Source organism: Myotis lucifugus, unplaced genomic scaffold, assembly GCF_000147115.1.
Source record: "Myotis lucifugus unplaced genomic scaffold, Myoluc2.0 scaffold_88, whole genome shotgun sequence".
Lineage (NCBI taxonomy): Eukaryota > Metazoa > Chordata > Mammalia > Chiroptera > Vespertilionidae > Myotis > Myotis lucifugus.
In genome coordinates this window covers 3,935,533-3,954,598 of record NW_005871136.1, presented here as the reverse complement: position 1 = coordinate 3,954,598, position 19,066 = coordinate 3,935,533, and the positions used below count along the sequence as shown (strand labels likewise).

The window sequence follows — 19,066 nt, the reverse complement described above, 5'->3', positions numbered from 1 at the left end:
CCATCTCCTTTGAGACCGAAGGCAGGGCCTCTCTGGCTCCCTGTTAATGACAGTAGATTTGGAAAGTACCTTCTTGTAAGAAAAATTCCAGAAATACAGATAAGGCTTAAGTTCTCCTTGCCTCTCCCCGTTCCTGGCAGTCTCTGCCCCAGAGTGTGTTCCCTTCCAGTCCTGTTCCCACACATACTGTGTGTCCATATACATTATTTTAAATAGAAATTTGAGTAGAAGCTTGTTTCTTTTTTAAAAAATATATTTTATTGACTTTTTTACAGAGAGCAAGGGAGAGGGATAGAGAGTTAGAAACATCGATCAGCTGCCTCCTGCACACCCCCTACTGGGGATGTGCCCGCAACCAAGGTACAAGCCCTTGACCAGAATCGAACCCGGGACCCTTGAGTCCGCAGGCCGACGCTCTATCCACTGAGCCAAACCGGTTAGGGCTATATACATTATTTTTGACATGAGTGGCTTCCCGCGTACATAGGGCTCTAACTACTTGCTTCTTGTCCCTTAACAAAATGTCTTGGACACATTTCCTATTGTACATAAAGTTCTGCGTGGTTCTAACTGCTGCATAGTATTCCATTGCATGGATATGCCTTTATTTCCCCAGAGCCCTAAAGAGAGAGCATTTCTGCCAAAACCGGTTTGGCTCAGTGGATAGAGCATCCGCCTGCTGACTGAAAGGTCCCAAGTTCGATTCCGGTCAAGGGCATGTACCTTGGTTGCGGGCACATCCCCAGTGGGAGGTGTGCAGGAGGCAGCTGATCGATGTTTCTAACTCTCTCTCTCTCCCTTCCTCTCTGTAAAATATTAATAAAATATATTAAGAAAGAAAAAAGAGAGAGAGCGTTTCCAATTTCCCGCGATTACAAACAAGGCTGCCATTCAGAACTCTGCTGATCCTCTTTCCACTGCAGAGTTGCGAAGTGTCTTCCGTTAGTACCCACGTGCATAAAACCCAGAAAGCACTACCACCAACTGCTAATCCAACGGCAGCCGTTCAAGCTCAGGCAACATCTATGCTTCTCCCTTCCCCCGCCCTGCTCCAGGATTTTTTTTCCCCCCCCTCGGGAGAAAAGCAAGTCCCGGCCAGAAGGTTAAACAAACAAACCCAAACCTGAAAGCGCGAGTCCCAGAAAAGGAGCCTATGTCTTTAAGACGCATTGGTTCCTCTGGGAGTTGTAGTTTTGTTGGCCCACGGAGCCACCTTCTCGCCTCACCTTCTTTCTGGATCTGATCTCTGACTGCCCTTTTGGAAAGTGCTTGCCCTGCGATAGTTGGGAGCTGTTTTTTTTTTTGTTTGTTTTTTTGTTGTTGTTTTTTTTGGAGAGGACAAGCCCGGGCCGGCGGAGAGGTGAAACTACATTTCCCAGGGTGCGCCGCGAAGGGACGCGCAGCCCCTCATAAAAGCCGGCTGAGCCCAGCACCAGGCGGAGGCAGGTACGTGGGTCCACGCGTTTCCGCTTCGCGCACCTCACTCCCCACTCGCCAGTTCTTGGCCTGATCTCTGCGAGGGGCAGACCGAGGCAGGGAGTCCCCGAGAGCTCCGCTGGCGCCCCTGGGCACCCCCTGGCTGTAAGGGGTGGGGGTCAGCAGGTCCTGCGTCCCTTTTGCTGGGGTCTTTCAATGGGGGTTCCGAGACTTGGGAACGCTGGGCACGGGGAGGAGAGGCGGCTCCAGGGCCTCCTCGTCCCGGAGGCAGGTGGGGTGCTGGATGCCTTCGCTGCTGATTTTGCGTTGAGGTCGCTTTTCCTGCCTCTGTGCCCCGTGGGGTCTCGTCACTATGCACAGATCTCAGTTACGCTAGTCCCCTCTTTATCCGCGGTTTTGCCTTTACGATTTCATTTACCTGAGGTCTTCCGTCTGAAGACTATTAAATGCAAACTCCAGAAATAGACAATGCATGCTTTAAGTTGTTTGAAGTTCCGAGTAGACTGATGAAACCTCCCCTGGCCTGCGCCCTCCTGCCTGGGGCGTAAATCACCCCTTTCCCCCACATATCCCGGCGGTATATGCTACCGGCTGGTTAGTAACTTAGTAACTTTCTTGGTTATCAGATCCACTGTCAGGTATCGAAGTTCAAGTGACGCTTATTTGACTTGATAATGGCCCCATAGTGCAACAGTAGTGGCGCTGGCGATTCAGACATGCCCGAGTAGCCATAAAGTGCTTCCTTTATGCGAGAAGGTGAGAGTTAGTTCTCGACTTAATAAGGAAAGAGAAAAAATCATATGCTGAGGTTGCTAAGATCTGTGGTAAGAATGAATCCTCTATCTGTGAAATTGTGAAGAAGGAAAAAGAGATCCGTGCTAGCTTTGCGGTCACTTGAAATTGCCAAAGTTACACAGCCGCCGTAAGGGATAAGTGCTTGGTTAAGATGAAAAGGGCATTAAATTTGTGGGTAGAAGACAGGAACAGAAAATGTGTTCTGATGGGTGGCAACATGTTATGCCCGAAAGCAGTGAGCCTGTACAAAGCCTTCAGCAAAGGGTCCCCTGAAAAGAGTGACGCCAAGCCATTTTTACAGCAAGTGATATAAAAATTACGGGAGAGGCCGTGTGCGCTGCGAAGAAGCTGCTGCCACTTTTCCAGCAGAGTTGCACCAGTTGATTAAGGAGAAAGGATACCACCCAAAGCAAGTCTTCATAGGTAGGTATGTATGCATAGGAAAAAACATAGCATGTATAGGGTTCATACTATCCTTGATTTCAGGCATCCCCTGGGGGTCTTGAAATGTATTCCCCGTGGATCAGGGGGGACTACTTTCCTTGCCTTTTGTGTAATTTACAGTGTCATTTTACTCCCTATCACTTTCCACTTTTTTTTTTCTTACCAGAAGGCAAATCAGATTCCTCCATGTGCCTGTTTTTCCCTTGAAAGCTCTAAAATGCAAGGTCCCTGCCCTACCTTTCTTCAAACAGCATATGAAAAAGTCTTAATATTTTCTGTCCCTGATTCTCCTTCCCTCCCCCAATTTAGTAAGTAGTATTTCAACTAAAAAAGTGGGCAGAATATTGAAATAGAAGGCTATTTTCTAAGTTTTCTGTACGGATGTCAGGTATGACTGAGGGCAGAGGCCCCAGGAGAGAGATGTCTTGTTCCTATAGGGTGGTTAAGAACATGGACCTTAGACTTGGAAACACCTGTTCGGCCTGTACTAGCTGTATGGCCTTGGGCAGGCTATTTCACCTCTTTAAGCTACAGTTTCCTTACCTCTACCATGAGTATGGTAAGATCCAATTCTTAGGGAGGACTGCAGAGTAGGTCATATGAGCTGATACTACAATGCCTTTGGCATGGTGCCTGAAAAAAGCAGCCCCTAAGTATTAGCTACAAGTATCATTCCACCTTTTGTGTTACCATAAAATACCCTTTTGGCTGATCTGGCGAGGCATGCTCCTCAGCCTTGCTTGATTTCCCTAGGCCTTTCCTGATGATGATTATTTTTTAAAATATATTTTTACTGATTTCAGAGAGGAAGGGAGAGGGCGAGAGAGATAGAAACATTGAGGATGAGAATCATTGATCGGTTGCCTCCTGCATGCCTCCTACTGGGGATCGAGCCCACAACCTGGGCATGTGCTCTTGGCTGGAATCGACCCCAGGACCTTTCAGTCCTCAGGCCGACGCTCTATCCACTGAGCCAAATCGGCTAGGGCTTCCCTGATTATTTTTCTTCTTCAGGATCATCTTTGACTCAGAGAATATTTCAGAGCTTCATTCCTACCAGCTTCAGGGCCAAGTTAAACACTCCTGCTTCCTTTTCCTGCTGGAGAGAACTACCATTCATTGAGCTCCTGCTATGTGCCTCATATTTTACATTTTATTTAATGCTGGTAACCGTCCTAGGAGGTTGGTATTGTTGGCCTTAGTTTTCAGATTAGGAAATTGAGGCTCAGAGAGATTAAGTAACCTACCTGCTCAGGATCACACAGGAAGAGGCCGAGATGGGGAGAGAGCCCCGGGGGCTGATTCCCAGCCCAGAACTGTTCCTCTGCCCCAGTCTCTAGTTGGGTGCAGTCCAGATAGGGCTGCCCTCCCTCCTCCGGCCACGACCTGTCATCTGCCTGTGTCTCCTAGTCACGGTGCTGAGGCCAACACTGAGCTCAGACTTTTGGACTGTCCTGGGGGCATTTCTTCCTTGCTCTCTTTTGTCACCTTTGCTTGGGACCAAACATCGTTAGTACCATGACTTAAATAAGAATCAGAGACCCAGGTCCCAGTCATGGCAGTAGCATCTATTAGCATCTGGGAAATGGACAGAACACTTACCCTGCAGGGGATGTAGTGGGAATAAGAAATCATCTTGTCTTAACTGTGGTTCAGAGTGGGGGAGCCCACTTCTCATGGCTGTGATCATGAACGTCCTCCCCGTTTCACTGCCACCTGAATGGAGCACTTCATATATATTTACTCCTTTTGTTCTTTTTCTTCAGTCCTACACAGCAGGTTCAGTGTAATGGTTAAGAGAATGGGCTTTGGAGCAAAAGTGTCTGCGTTCAAATTTTTATTTATTTATTAATTAAGTTTATTGGGGTGACATTGGTCAACATGAACATAAAGGTTGTTCTGTGCTGAGGGTTTCTGTGTTACAATATCTGTGCAGTGCACCGTGTGCCCACCATCCAGAGTCAGATCATCTGTCACCACGGAGTTCAGATTTGACTCTGCCACTTGCTAGCTGTGTGACCTTGGACGTGTGACCCAGTCTCTCTGTGCCTCAGTTTCCTCATCTATTTTTTTAAGGATAAAGATGGCACTTTCCACACATTAAGTGAGAGGTTCATACGGTGATTTTTTTCCTTTGAAGGTGCCAAGAAGGAGATGATATTATACTCTCCATGTGGGTTCAGGTTCTTGGAGAAGCCGAGACCAAGATGGGGTTAGATTTATTGGGGGAGGGAAAACGGAGGGAACTGGAGGAAGCAGGGGAGTGATGGGCGGGAACAGTCTCAGACTGTGGTGAGGTTCTAAGAGTTTCTGGTAGGTGGGTGGGCAGTCCTGGAGCCAAGACTGCCTGTCAGAGGAACCCTAAATTGCTGGGAGGGGTCTGTCTTCCTGGCCCTGCTGCTGAGTCATTGGTTGGGAGCCGCTGGGAAGCATGGCCTCCATGGGAACAAGCTGGGGGACATTGGTCAATGACACGCCTGCTTCAGGAGGCTGGAGGGGGTAGGGGTGCCAAGGATCACACAGTAATTGGTGGACAAGCTGGAATCTCTCGCCGCCCATTTACTGGGAAGGCCACCTGGGCATCCCTGGGAATGCCTTGGCCCTCAGGAGCCTGGCCAAGATCTCAGCTCAGATTTCCCCTCTGGATTTCCCTGCTGGGCTGAGCAGGGAACAGAGCACTTTCTGTTAGTGGTTGCGGCTTTCCCTGCCAGCTTGTGGGAGTGCGGGTGTTGCTAAGTGGTGGGTCTGGCCCCCGGTGGCAGAGGAGTCGGGCCTAGGGAGAAACCTGCTGAGGTTCAGGTTTCCTGCTGGCTCTGGCTGGGGCCTGGGCTGGCCATGAGTTCCTTGTGCCCCTGGGAAGGCATGCAGCTAGCGCCACCATCACTCTGACACTGAGCTTTGGGGGTTGGAGGGAAGAGGTGGGGGGTGGGCTGCTTCGTAGGACAGCAGTTGGGACTCTGCCAGAGGCCGATGCCAGGGCACTCCTGGGGACCTGTCTGCAGAGGTCTTGGGGAGGCCAGGGGCCCTGGAGTCAGATTGGTTTCCCGTCTGGTAGGAGAGAAATGTTGGGGGAGTTAGGAAGGGGTGAAGCCATAGCTTTGGCCTCATCTTCCCCTCACTTGCTCAGAGTGCCCGAAAGAAGATGGTGGCAGGTGGGGTGGCAGCCTCTTTCAGGCGTGGAGCCTCTGGGAGGGGAGATCCCCCCCTGAAGTCCCTAGTAGTGGGCACTGTTGGCACCCTGCCCAGATCCCTTGAACAGGCTGGTGCACTCCTCCCACAACTGTCCCCTTCTCCAGGGAATTCCCTTCAGCCTCAGGAGCCTGGGAGGTTAGGCCTTCCCTCCTCCCAGATCACAGCCAATGACTGAATGCTGAGGGGCCAGTGGTACAGAAAGGGTAGGCCCTTGCTTTAAGGTGGGACCCCCTGTCTCCCCCACCCTGCTCCCCTCACTTCCTCTCCTGAGGAGATCACGTGCACCCAGACTGAAAACGTCAAAGACACACTGATCACGTGACCCAGCAATCCCACACTGAGGAATCCACCTGGAGAGATGAGGTCTTAGGTTGCTACTAAATTCGCACATGAATGTTTATAGCAGCTCTAATCATGGCTGTCAAAACCTGGAAACAGCCCAGATGCCCTTCAGTGAGTGGATGGAGAAACAGACTGTGGAAGGTCCGTGCGAAAAAAGAACTACAGTGCTGATATGCACAGCCAACTTGGATGAATCTCAGAAGCATTGTGCTGAGTGAAAGAAGCCAGTCTCAAAAGATTACATTCCAACTCTAGCTGTAGAGAACTGATTGATGATTGTCAAGTTTGACCGTAGTGGTGACCACAAGAATCTATGCAAGTGTTAAAATCCATAAAACAATACAAAAATCAATCTTAGGGTATGACAACATAAAATAATCCACGCACACCCCTATTTCTGCCTCAGGAAGCCCCTCAACTTTGGCTAGAATGGAGCAGCCCAAGGGGGTTGATTGGACGGTTATCATCCTGACATGCCAGTACAAGGACAGTGTCGAGGTCTTCCAGAAAGGTAGGGGACCCTCCCTCCCCACTCTGCCCTAATGTAGGAACCCCTCCCCACACCCCTATACCTCCTATAGTTCAAACCCAGAGTCTGCTTCTTCCTAGCCATGTGACCTTTGACATATCATGTCATTTCATTGAGACTCAGTTTTCTTTTCTTTTTTTTAAAAAATATATTTTATTTATTTTTCACAGAGAGGAGGGGAAAGGGATAGAGAGTTAGAAACATCGATGAGAGAAACATCGATCAGCTGCCTCCTGCACGCCCCCTACTGGGGATGTGCCTGCAACCAAGGTACATGCCCTTGACCGGAATCGAACCTGGGACCCTTCAGTCTGCAGGCTGATGCTCTATCCACTGAGCCAAACCGGCTAGGGCGAGACTCAGTTTTCTCATCTGTAAAATGGGAATAATTGTACCTCCCTCACAGAGTTGGGCAAAGAGCTAATGTGTTACTACATGCAAAGCTACTGAGTCAAAGATGAAATAATAATTATCAGTAGGTTTGTTTTAGTTGCTTGGGACCAGGGCTGGGAGGCTGAGGAGCAGGTCCCAGCTGTGTTCTGACCACAGAGCTGGAAGTGCGGCAGAAACGAGAGCAGATCCCCGCCGGGACTCTGTTACTGGCTGTGGAGGACCCGGAGACGCGTGTGGGCAGCGGAGGAGCCACCCTCAATGCCCTGCTGGTGGCTGCTGAACACCTGAGTGCCCGGGCAGGCTTCACTGTGAGTGCTCACGTCGTTCCTGTCGTACCTCAGTGGCTTTGTGTCGCGGCCTCTCCCCAGACAGGAGGGTGCCATCCTTGGTGCCTTCTGCCCAGGCCGCTTGTCTACAGGGCTCTTCCATTCTTGGCAGGTGGTCACCTCTGATGTCCTACAGTCGGCCCGGATCCTCATCCTGCACATGGTTAGTAAGATGCTGGGCGGGGCGCCATGCAGAAGGCTGGACCCATCGATCCTCAGGGTTGGATAGGGGTGTGTTTGCAAGGTGTTTTCTGTGCAAATCCAGAAGAACTGGAGTCAGAATTGATCCAAGTATCCAAAAAATAGGCACCTGGCTAAATATAAATAGCATTATCTTTCTGCGGGGATATTAGAAAGGGATGAATAAGTCCATCTAATTCTGTGCATTGAAAGAGACTTCCCAGCTCCGTGACCTTGGGCAAGGCGCTGGACCCTTTCTAGGCCTCAGTTTCCGCATCTGTAAAATCAGGACGGCGATGGTTCCTGCTTTGTGTGGAGATGCTGAGATGATCCATGCAATGCTTAAAGCAGGACCTGCCTTATATAGTTCCCCATGTTACTTCCCCAGTTTTACCTGTGTGTGTGTGTGTGTGTGTGTGTGTGTGTGTGTGTAAATGTGAGTGTGTGTGTTAAGTTCTGTTGTTTCTACCTTTTCAGAATCTCACTTTGTAAAAAATAAATAATTAAAGAATATATGCATATAATTTTGAAAGGGTATACCTCAAAATGAGAGGAATGGTTATTATTCCTGAGAGATTTTCTTCCTGCATATCTGAATTTTCTAACTTTTTACTAGAATCATGTAACTGGGAAAGTTACAGGAGAAAACACTCTAGCTTGATGACTTTACACCTTTGCACAGCCGGGGGTGTGCCCAGGCTCCCTGCCCCACGGGCTCTTTCCCCTGCCCCTGCGTCCCCCCTAGGGCCGAGACTTCCCCTTCGATGACTGTGGCCGGGCCTTCACCTGCCTCCCCGTGGAGAACCCCCAGGCCCCCGTGGAGGCTCTGGTCTACAACCTGGATCGCTTGCTGGACATCATGACCTATCAGGTGAGGCCAGAGGTGCCTTAGGACCTCGCTCCTCTCTCATTGCACCACCAGCTGCAGCCTGTCCTGGCGCAGATGGGATGCCAGGAAGAACGGCTTTGGCGGCGCCTAGAGTTAGAGCTTTAGGAAATGAGTGTTGGCAAAACTGGAGGGAGGTGTGGTCCCAGGAGGTGGGCAGGAGGGTCAGGGAAGGCCCCTGTTACCTCAGAGTCTCCCTAGAGCAGGGGGACAGGCTCGACACTGGGCTGTGTGGGAGCAGAGGGGGGGCTGGGCCAGGCCACCCACCATCTGCGCTCTCTCCTGCAGCTGGGCCCAGGCTCCCCACCAGGCGTGTGGGTCTGCAGCACCGACATGCTGCTGTCTGTTCCTCCCAATCCAGGTGAGCCTGAGAAGGCTGGGGAGCTCCTCCCTTGCCGTAGCCAGAGGGGGGCTGTGCCTGTCCTCGCTCACCCGTTCTGGGCCTGGCCCGCTGCCCTATTCAGAAGGGAAGCTGTAGAATGGAGACACCACCCCTGCCCCTCCTGCCCCCCAGGGCTGCCGTAGAACTTTGGGAGGGGAGGCATCATCATTCTCCCAGAGGAACGTCCATTTGGCTCGGGAACCATATTTTCCTTTCAGAGGTGCCCAGACGCCCCTGCCCTGAGCTCTTATCTTTACCTGGTTGGGGCCTCCCTGCCTTGGGTTGGGGCCCCCGGGGAGGCTCCTGACTTCTCTACGCATAGGGATCAGCTGGGGCGGCTTCCGGGGAGCCAGAGTGATCGCCTTTCCGGGAACCACAGCCTACGCCCGGAACCATGGTGTCTACCTCACCAACTCCCAGGTAGTGCCCCTGGGGCAGTGGCATGGGCCCCTGAGCCGGGCTGGGATGGCCCCCTGGTCCTGTGCTCTGGGCGGCCTCTTGTTCTGGACTTTCTGGTACGGTCTGGCTTCGGAGGAGTTTCCTCTGTGGCAACAGCTCTCATGCTCACTCAGTCTTTGGCCAAACTTCATTGCACGTGGACGCTGTGGCAGGCTCTGTGCTGGGGCTGGGAAGACACCAAAGCCCCTCTCCCGTCGGGCGGGACAGTGCTCCCCGGAGCATGCTGGTACCTGTGGGACACGCACAGGGGTTTTCACTGTGTCCCTGTCCTGATCGTCCTCGGCCCCCTTCCCTAACTCTGTTTTCTCCCCCGACACAGGGCTTCGTTTTAGACATTTACTACCAGGGCAGCGAGGCGGACATAAAGCGGTGCGCCAGGCCTGATGGGCGGGTGCCACTGGTATGGCTGCCACCCAGGTTGGGGGGCTTTGGGGACCCCGTGGAAAAGGGCGGGATTGCCTTCCTGCTCGGGGAAGAGCTCCACTCCTTCTAGAAGATTCCCGGGCAGGACAGAACCAGAATCTGTGGTGGAGGAGCAGGCGGAGCCAGAACCTGAGGAAAGGGTCTTGCCCCGAACGGGAAAGGCTAGAACAAGAACGCGAGAAAGTTCAGGAATGCGTTGGGAGGAAGTCTGGAAGCCGACTTGGGGGATCCTTCTAGAATGCAGGGCGAGGATACGAGTGGTGGGTAAGGGTCTGGGACCAGACCAGGGGATGATAGAGAACTAGGTTTGGGAGGAGGCCTGGAAACTGAGGGGGGTCCCAGAAGGTGCCTGTTCAGGGGACCCCCCTCCAGTAAGCCTGGGTGCAGGAGGGGTCCCGAAGATGAAGGACTCTGCCTGGCATAGCAGCCAGCCTTTTGGTCCATCTTTATGTGTCTTTCCCCAACTCAGGCCCAGGCCTGACCCCGGGTCCCCCCACCTGACCCTCATGGGGGCTCCTCCAGGTCTCCGGAGTTGCCTTTTTCTCCGTGGAGACTGCGGAGCACCTCCTGGCCACTCACGTGAGCCCCCCCCTGGATGCCTGCACCTACATGGGTTTGGACTCCGGAGCCCGGCCTGTCCAGGTGACTGAGGGTGGGGGCTCGGGGAAAGGCCCTGACACTGGCTCTGTGACCTCAGGCTCGCCCCTTCCCCCTCACAGTCCGTGTCTCTGGGGATGGGGCTGCCCCAGTTTGGCCTAGGAGCCCCCCAATAGCTGTGCTTCCTATCCTTGTCCCAGCTATCTCTGTTTTTCGACATCCTGCTGTGCATGGCCCGGAATGTGAGCAGAGAGGCCTTCCTGGCAGGGCGGCCTCCGGAAACGGGGCAAAGCGACGCAGACGTCGAGGGTTATCTTCAGGTGGCGCGGGCCAAGCTGTGGCGGGAGCTTCGTGATCAGCCCCTCACCATGGGTGGGTGCTGCCTCTCGGCTCTCTGGGTGGGGAGGCCACCGGAGTGAGGACCCCCTACCCAGAGCTACAAGGCTGCCTCCTGCCTGGTCCCTGGGCTCCCGGACCAGGCAGGTCTAGTGCATGTATCAGCCAATTGTCCTCTCCCAACCCAGAGACCTGACACCCCCACCTCCCCCCACCCCTAATAACTCTTCCTTTTGTCTCATTCCTGGGCTCCAGGCCCAGTCTTTCCATTTTCTAGCTGTGTGACTTTGGGCAGCTTACTAAGCCTCTCTGGATTTTAGCTTCCCCATCAGCACAAGGGGCTCGTTGCTAGGCCTGCCCTCCAGGGCCCGATGAAGATGTGTCTGCCGGCTGGAGGCCTGGCTGGGCCCAGAGCAGCAGCAGGCATAGGGGTGGGGTCATGGCTTGTATCTTTACAGCATATGTCCCCGACGGCAGCTACAGCTACATGACCAACTCGGCCAGTGAGTTCCTGCTCAGCCTCACGATTCCCGGGACTCCTGGGGCCCAGGTCGTGCACTCCCAGGTGGAGGTAAGACCAGCAGCGGTGCCTGAGGACAGGTGGGACAGGGGCTCCTAGAAAGGGAAGGAACCGCCCAGGCTTGGAGCAGACTACCCGAATATAGATGTCATCATCCCCATTTGGCGCGAGGCAGCGGCGGCCCAGACAGATTAAGTAACTTGCCTCAGGCCACAGAGCCAGTAAGTGGTCAGGGCAGGATCCTACATCCAGGCCTGCCTGATGGAGACGCTAGAGAAGACCCCACCCCTTTCTTTGGGGTCTGCTTGGGGAGGTGATGGGCCTGGGTTAGTGCCATGGTGCTGAGGAAGGGGACAGATTTCCGAGGTTGCCCTCAGCGTGGTGGGGGTACCTGGGCTGGTGGGAGAGGTGTTCTGGGGAAGCTGCCATCCGGTGGGACCTCCGTTACTGAGTCCAGACTTCTCTGGAGGCCTGTGCAGGAGAGCTGGCCCTGGGAGCAGCATGAACGGGTGGGATGAGAGTCGGCCTGAAGCCGGGGCCAGGGCAGGTGTAGAGGGCACTCATGACCTTCTCCCCGGCTGCTCAGGAGCTGCAGCTGCTGGGGGCTGGGAGCTCTGTGGTCAACTGCCTGCTGGAGGGCGCCGTCCAGCTGGGTCCTGGGAGTGTCCTGCAGCACTGCCATCTCCAGGTGAGGCCCGAGAGCAGGGGCAGAGGGCAGGCCAGGCCGTGGGGGCCAGGCCCTGTGTGTGTTGGGGGGTGCCTGGAGCGGCACTGCCCCTTCAGGATGCCTGCCCTCTCCCTTGCCAGGGCCCCATTCACATCGGCACTGGTTGCTTTGTGAGTGGCCTGGACGCGGCCCAGTCCGAGGCGCTACACGGCTTGGGGCTACACGACCTTGTCCTGCAGGGGCACCACGTGCGGCTGCACGGAGCCCCTGTTCGTGCCTTCACTCTTGTTGGACGTCTGGACAGCTGGGAAGTAGGTGCCCGCCCTGCGTCCCCTCACCCCCATCTTCAGGCTCTGGGGAGCCCAGGGAGCCCAGCCTAGTTTCCACTCCACGGCAGGGCTTGCTGAGCGCTGGCCTGAGGGATAGGCTGTAGCCAGTAGAGTCTCGCCATGCCTTGATCTCCCTCCTCATCTGCTCTGCCAGGTTCAGACTGAGGTTCAGAGAGGGGGGTGACCTGCCTTGGGCTGCAGAGCCAGTTTTAGTGGATTGGGCCTAGAACCGGGATTCTGCGCCAGGTTCCCAGCACCTGGGCAGGATCGCTGAGCTCCCGGGCTTGACACAGTGTTTCAGAAGTTGCTTTCATATGTGCAGGTCTCTGTCCTGTCCCCTCTGGTCTTAGTGTCCCTAACCCCTCCCTTCCTGTGGTCCCCGAAGCCCTGACTGCTTCCTCCACTTCCCCCAGAGACAGGGGACAGGAACATATCTTAACATGTCCTGGAATGAGTTCTTCCAGAAGACAGGCATTCGGTAAGACTGATGGGCTCCATGGGCCTCTGGGCCTCGGCAGCCAGGGCGGCCGCCTCTTCCAGGCTCATCTCTGCCTCAGCCCCAGAGCAGCACCTGCCCTCCCACCAGCCCACGGGGCCTGGGGTAGTTTGGGGCAGTCTGATCCTCCCCAGCACTTCCCCCTGGACAGTTCCTAATTCCTGCCTGTGCTCAGGCTTTGGGATTTTGTCCAGAGGCCTGGGAAAGGGGGCAGGGCAGTTCGTCCCCCTCCCTACATGGCCTGCTTGTGCCGCCTGGAGGAACTTGTCCCGCCCCCCCCCCCCCGAATTAGCCAGCCCCCAGTGGACAGGCAGGCAGGCCTTGGGGAGGAAGCAGGAGCCCGGGCTTGCCTCCTGCTAATGTGCCTTCTCCCCACATCAGAAACTGGGACCTGTGGAACCCAGACACGCCCCCCACGGAGCGTTGCCTTCTCAGCGCCCGCCTCTTTCCTGTGCTCCACCCCTCGAGGGCCCTGGGGCCCCGGGACATGCTGTGGATGCTGGACCCGCAGGAGGATGGGGGTGAGGCCCTGTGGGCCTGGCGGGCCTCCTGGCGTCTGTCCTGGGAACAGCTGCAGCCTTGTCTGGACCGGGCTGCCACGCTGGCCTCCCGCCGGGACCTGTTCTTCCGCCAGGCCCTGCAGAAGGCGCGCAAGGTGCTCGAGGCCAGGCAGGACCTCAGCCTGCGCCCGCTGATCCGGGCCGCTGTCCGCGAGGGCTGCCCTGGGCTCCTGCTGGCCACGCTGGACCAGGGTGAGCTGCTGGGTCTCGGTGTGGGGAAGCCAGGCCCAGCATCGCCTGCCCTACCTGCCCTCTGGGTTGGTGACAGGAGGTGGGAGACTTCAGGGCAGGGGAGACACACAGTGGAGTTTGCTTTCAGGCTCCTGGGAAGCTTCATTTTTGTCAGTAAGGAGTTTGATGAGAGGCTGAGGCCTGGGCCCGAGCCTCTGGGTCCAGTGAGCATCAGCAAACCCTACGTGTTTTGTACTGGGTGCCGAAACGTAGGTGCCAGAGCCCCGGGGGATGTGGCAGGCTCTGCCAGGCAGCACCTCATTGATGATCCCAGCGATTGTGGAAAGTGGTCCCTATTTGAGTCATTCACCTACAGCCACACAGCTGGTTGGGGTGGCACGGCGACTGAACACAGGCAGTTTGACCCCTGAGTCTGAGTTCTTAACCGCTCTGGGCAACCTGGGTGGGGGTAAAGAGGATGAGAACTTTGCCACGCACAGGAGTGGGGTGTGCATTCACAGGCGAGGGTACATCTTGGGCAAAGTGAAGAGGTGTGAGGGGTCAGGAATGTGTGGGGCTGTTGAACAGTCCCTTGGGGAAGAGGGCAGGGGGGGTGGGTCCCTTCCCTAACCACCCGGCTTCCTGTCCCTCAGTTGCAGCGGGTGCAGGAGACCCAGGCGTGGCGGCCCGGGTGCTGGCCTGTGTGGCAGACGTCCTGGGCTGCATGGCAGAAGGCCAAGGTGGCTTACGGAGCGGGCCGGCTGCCAATCCCGAGTGGGTTCGGCCCTTCTCGTACTTGGAGTGTGGAGACCTGGCTGGGGGCGTGAAGGCACTTGCCCAGGAGCGGGACAAGTGGCTGAGCAGGTGGGTGCCAATGATGTCAGGACCCCTGGTCATTCTTATAGGTGCAAACCAGAGAGAGGGGGGGCCCAAGGAAGTCGGGCCCCAAACCCAGGCAGCCTGCCCCCAGCCTGCGGCTCCATGCCGCCATCTCTCCCTTCCCTCTTGGCAGGCCAGTCCTGTTAGTGCGAGCAGCTCGCCACTACGAGGGGGCCGGGCAGATCCTGATCCGCCAGGCTGTGATGTCCGCCCAGCACTTTGTCTCCACGGAGCCTGTGGGGCTGCCGGCACCTGGGCAGTGGGTGGTGGCGGAGTGCCCAGCTCGCGTGGATTTCTCTGGTGAGTCCCTTGGAGGTGGGGGGTGTGAGGGTAGCCACCCCAGAGCCGGGCAGGCAGCCCCCTGACCAGCTTGGTCTTGTTCAACTGCTGCAGGAGGCTGGAGCGACACACCACCCCTTGCCTATGAGCTTGGTGGGGCAGTGCTGGGCCTGGCTGTGCGAGTGGATGGCCGCCGGCCCATTGGGGCCAGGGCTCGCCGCATCTGGGAGCCTGAGCTGTGGCTGGCAGTGGGGCCTCGGCGGGATGAGATGGCCATGAAGATAGTGTGCCGGAGCCTGGAGGACATGCGGGACTACTGCCAGCCCCATGCTCCAGGTCAGGGCACCCAGGACGTCTGCCGGTGGGAGCGGCACACATAGCTAGCTGGGGGCTAGGGCAGAACCCTGGAGACCCCGCTGGCCATGGGGGCCTGGCTTGAGGGCTACCCGCTCAGGTTGAGGAGCCCCGAGGTCTCCTTGCCCAGGTGCATGCAGCTACAGGAGGCAGAGCTGGCACATTTGCCCATGTTGGGGAGCCCAGAGATCTTTTTGGGGGCTTGGGGATGGGCTTGCACTGCTGCTGGGCTTTTGTCCCCTAGCTGAGCCCCTAGATGGGAAATAGTGGAGGTGGGTGGTATGTCTGCTTCTGCCTTTGGAGACCAAATGCCTTGCTGGGTGCTGGTCCCTCCCAGGGGCCCTGCTGAAGGCGGCCTTCATCTGTGCGGGGATCGTGCAAGTCAAGTCCAAGCTCTCGCTGAGTGAGCAGCTGCTGCGCACCTTTGGGGGCGGCTTCGAGCTGCACACCTGGTCTGAGCTGCCCCACGGCTCTGGCCTCGGTGAGTGGGCCCTGTCCTGCTGCCAACCACTCCATCCCTGCCCTCCAGCCTCACCTTCCTTCCTCCTCACTACCTCTGCCCAACAGACCAAGGGGGTGGGGCAGGTCTGGGCTGCGCAGAGGTGTTTCATGCCCGACTGACCTCTTCCCTGCCCTGCAGGCACCAGCAGCATCCTGGCGGGCACTGCCCTGGCCGCCTTGCAGCGGGCCGCGGGCCGGAAGGTGAGCAGGGAGGCCCTGATCCACGCAGTGCTGCACCTGGAGCAGGTGCTCACCACAGGTATGGGACCGCCCCTGCTGGGAGGGAGGTCACTGGCACTTTCCTAAGAGCTTCCGGGGGCTCCCCTGGGCTTGCCGACAGCCACTTAACTGCTGTTCCTTCAAATGGTTAGAGCTGCCTTATCACTCTGACCTCTGGTGATGTGCAACTTGAAACATTTCTACTTCAAAGGAGCTGATGTTTTAGGAGCACCTTTAGGTTCTGTGCTCTGCCTTTCATGTGTTCGGTACTTATTTATTCCTCATGACTTTGTTGCCTCCAGGACTGTCCCTGAGGGTGGGGCTGGGCAGAATGGGTTTGTAGTAGGGGACGGGACCTTTACCCTGCCTTCCCAACCAACCTGCCTCTCCCTTGGGCTATGGTCATTTGTGTCCATCCCCCCCCTTCCCGCCAGCCACGTCGGGGGCACTGAGGGCCCAGAACATGGCTCTGATCACAGGCTTCTCCCTCTTCTCGCCACCATGGCCCCTTGGAATCATGCACAATGGGGAGCAGCTAGTTTGGCCCGATCCTAGGGTGCTGTGGTCACCCGGGATGCCAGGCTTCATCCCCATCGTGATTCTGGGCAGGAACCTGTCACAAAGATGTATAGATGCCAGTTATGCTACCTTTTCCGGTCCCTTTGCAGCCCACCCCCTCCTTTTGCTGTAATGACTCACATCCCATAACAGGTAGTTATCAGCAAGAGGGGCAAATAGGGAGGCCTTCCTAGTTTTCTTCTGGGATGTACCATTCAAACCCTTCATTTGGTCAATTGACAACTATTGAGTATCCACTCAGTGTTGGACCCTGGGGATAAAATGAACAAATACAGGACCCTTGCTCTCAAAAATTAAGTGGCCTGTTGGGGACAGACATTAATCAATAGCCACTCAAGCTGGGTTCTGGAGTGAAATCCTTTCTCTTGCTGGGCTCATCCTGCTCCCAAGGCTGGTGACAGAAGCTGGACAGCTCACTGGGCCCAGCTGGAGTTGGGGGAAGCTATCTTGCCCACTGGTTCCTGCCAGAGCCTGGGCTGGGAGAGAGAAGTTGGGCCAGACAGGCTCCAACAGTGATGGACTCTGGGTTCACAGGAGGTGGCTGGCAGGACCAAGTGGGTGGTCTAATGCCTGGCATCAAGGTGGGGCGCTCCCGGGCTCAGCTGCCACTGAAGGTGGAGGTGGAAGAGATCACTGTACCTGAGGGCTTTGTCCAGACGCTCAATGACCACCTACTCCTGGTGTACACTGGCAAGACCCGCCTGGCGCGCAATCTGCTGCAGGTGAGCCTCCGCCCCAGGAGGAAGGAGGGAGGCAGAAGGGAGGCAGGGCCCAGCCCTTCATCGCACCCCTCCCGCCCCATCTGCAGGATGTGCTGAGGAGCTGGTATGCCCGGCTGCCTGCCGTTGTACAGAATGCCCACAGCCTCGTGCGGCACACGGAGGACTGCGCGAAAGCCTTCCACCAAGGTGAGGTGCTTCCTCCCAGGGGCAGGGCACCAGGAGTGAGGGGCTGGTCGCCCATGGGTCTAAGGCCAGGGGCCTTTTCAGGCTTGGCACAGGCCCCAGGTGTTAGGCTCCCAGGGACGGAAGCCTACCATCTGTCCTCCCTAGGGTCTCACTTAGATGGGAGCCATATCTCAGGACAATACTTGCACCATGGGGAAGGCCTCCAGTCCTATCTACCAAGAAGCAGGTGGGGGAAGAGGCTGGGCCCTTGTACCGAGTGCCAGGGAGTCAGAGCTAAGCAGGGTTCCAGTGAGTGGCTGTATCATTTACTGGACACTGCTGGGCACCATGTCAGTTTTATGTGCATGGGTCCTCAGACAACCCTGTGAGGTGGTTTTTACTACTCCTGTTTCCAGCCCCTGGTTAAGCAGCACCTCTTGGCACTTTAGCGTCGATAAATGGGCACTGACAGAATATTCTGGCTCAGGCACGCCTTTCCCTCTCTGCCCCCACCCCAGGAAGCCTGCCTCTGCTGGGCCAGTGCCTGACCTTGTACTGGGAGCAGAAGAAGCGCATGGCTCCAGGCTGTGAGCCCCTGGCTGTGCGGCGAATGATGGATGTCCTGGCCCCCCACGTGTATGGCCAGAGCCTGGCCGGGGCAGGCGGTGGGGGCTTCCTCTATCTGTTGACCAAGGAGCCAAAGCAGAAGGAGGCTCTGGAGGCCGTGCTGGCCAAGACTGAGGTACCTGATGGTGTTGGGTATGGTAATTGGTGGGGGGGCAGGAGCCTTCACTGTGGCCCACTGGCTAACTAGGGGCTATAGCGACATGTCCCCCTGGCCTTGCAGCCGCAGGTCAGCCTCCAGAAGGCCAGAGATTTGTAGAGCCCTCTACACATCTCTTGTCCTTTGTTCCCAGGGCCTCGGGAACTACAGCGTCCACCTGGTGGAAGTGGACACTCAGGGCCTGAGCCTGCAGCTGTTGGGGAGTGAGAACTCAACCTGATGCGCCTTCCCATGAGGCTTGTCCCTCCGCAAGAGGAGAAAACCTGGAGCTACAGCAGCCCCTCCCTTCAGAGCACTCAGCCTCCGACTCCCCACCTACCTCTTTATGGATCTGCTCGCAAAGGAAGCCGACTTGAGTTTGGGCCCAGCCCCCTGGTGAAAGAGACACCACGGTTGGGAACAGGACTGTGACCTCTTGATTAACTGTGGCTTAGGCGTGGCCTCTGCTCCATCTGGACATAGGAAGGTCCTAAGGTCAGTGTCCCTGTGGCCTTTACAAGGCCAGCTGGGGCCTTGACCTTCTTATTCTCCATGGAGGCCCTGGCAGGGGATGAAAACCAGCCCTAGCAGAGGCTGGGTCCCTTGGTAAGGCTGACCCTGAAGAGGCCCTTTGAGGATTTCCTGTGGCCTTCCTTAGAGGCCGGGCTTTTGCCTGAATAGACTTCATGTTCAGTACTCACTCCCAGGCTGACTTTATGGGGGAGTGGGAGTGTCTGTGGAAGTGAGCCAGTGTGGTCTACAGCCAGTCACTGCCAACTCAGGCCTTAACCTGTACCATGGACTGTGCCACGTGGCCCTAGGTTTTCAGAACTGTGACCTTCTTGGAATAAATTGAATCTGCCCTTTGAGGTTGTCCTCAGAGAGCTCTTCCGTTCCTGCCAGGAGGAATTCCCACCTCCCTGGCACTGTGGGAAACTGCCTGGGGATGATCCAGCTTCTGGTGCTAAGGGCCCAAGAGGGGAATGAGGGTCCAGGGTCAGGTGAGTCACCAGCTATCAAGTGGGTCCTGGCAGGGGCTGTGTGCCACTTGGGAGGAGGCTGAGGCTTTAGGTTTTTGCCTTCATATTTCAGTGCAACTGGTACACCTGTCTTGCCCTGTAGCACCCAGCCCTCCCTGAAA

General features: G+C 56.2%; 1 protein-coding gene across 4 annotated transcripts; it reads left to right on the top strand.

Moving 5' to 3' along the window:
• The first annotated feature begins 1,259 nt into the window (after window positions 1-1,259).
• On the top strand, window positions 1,260-18,794 carry FUK (fucokinase). 4 transcript variants are annotated; one of them, XM_014457963.2, is made up of 25 exons: window positions 1,260-1,446; window positions 2,534-2,655; window positions 6,617-6,721; window positions 7,289-7,440; window positions 7,571-7,621; window positions 8,384-8,509; window positions 8,813-8,885; window positions 9,229-9,326; window positions 9,685-9,765; window positions 10,311-10,430; window positions 10,586-10,757; window positions 11,180-11,292; window positions 11,828-11,929; window positions 12,049-12,219; window positions 12,651-12,715; window positions 13,115-13,485; window positions 14,118-14,328; window positions 14,477-14,643; window positions 14,737-14,958; window positions 15,314-15,457; window positions 15,617-15,736; window positions 16,810-16,997; window positions 17,084-17,183; window positions 17,681-17,904; window positions 18,080-18,794. In XM_014457963.2, exons 3-25 carry the CDS (start codon window positions 6,640-6,642, stop codon window positions 18,164-18,166), a joined length of 3,240 nt encoding a protein of 1,079 aa, XP_014313449.1. In that variant the 5' UTR covers window positions 1,260-1,446; window positions 2,534-2,655; window positions 6,617-6,639; the 3' UTR covers window positions 18,167-18,794. The 4 variants fall into 4 exon arrangements, with proteins under 4 accessions (XP_014313449.1, XP_023611836.1, XP_014313451.1 ...); XM_023756068.1 differs by having other exon boundaries at window positions 2,534-2,659; XM_014457965.2 differs by lacking the exon at window positions 2,534-2,655.
• The last annotated feature ends 272 nt before the right edge of the window (window positions 18,795-19,066 follow it).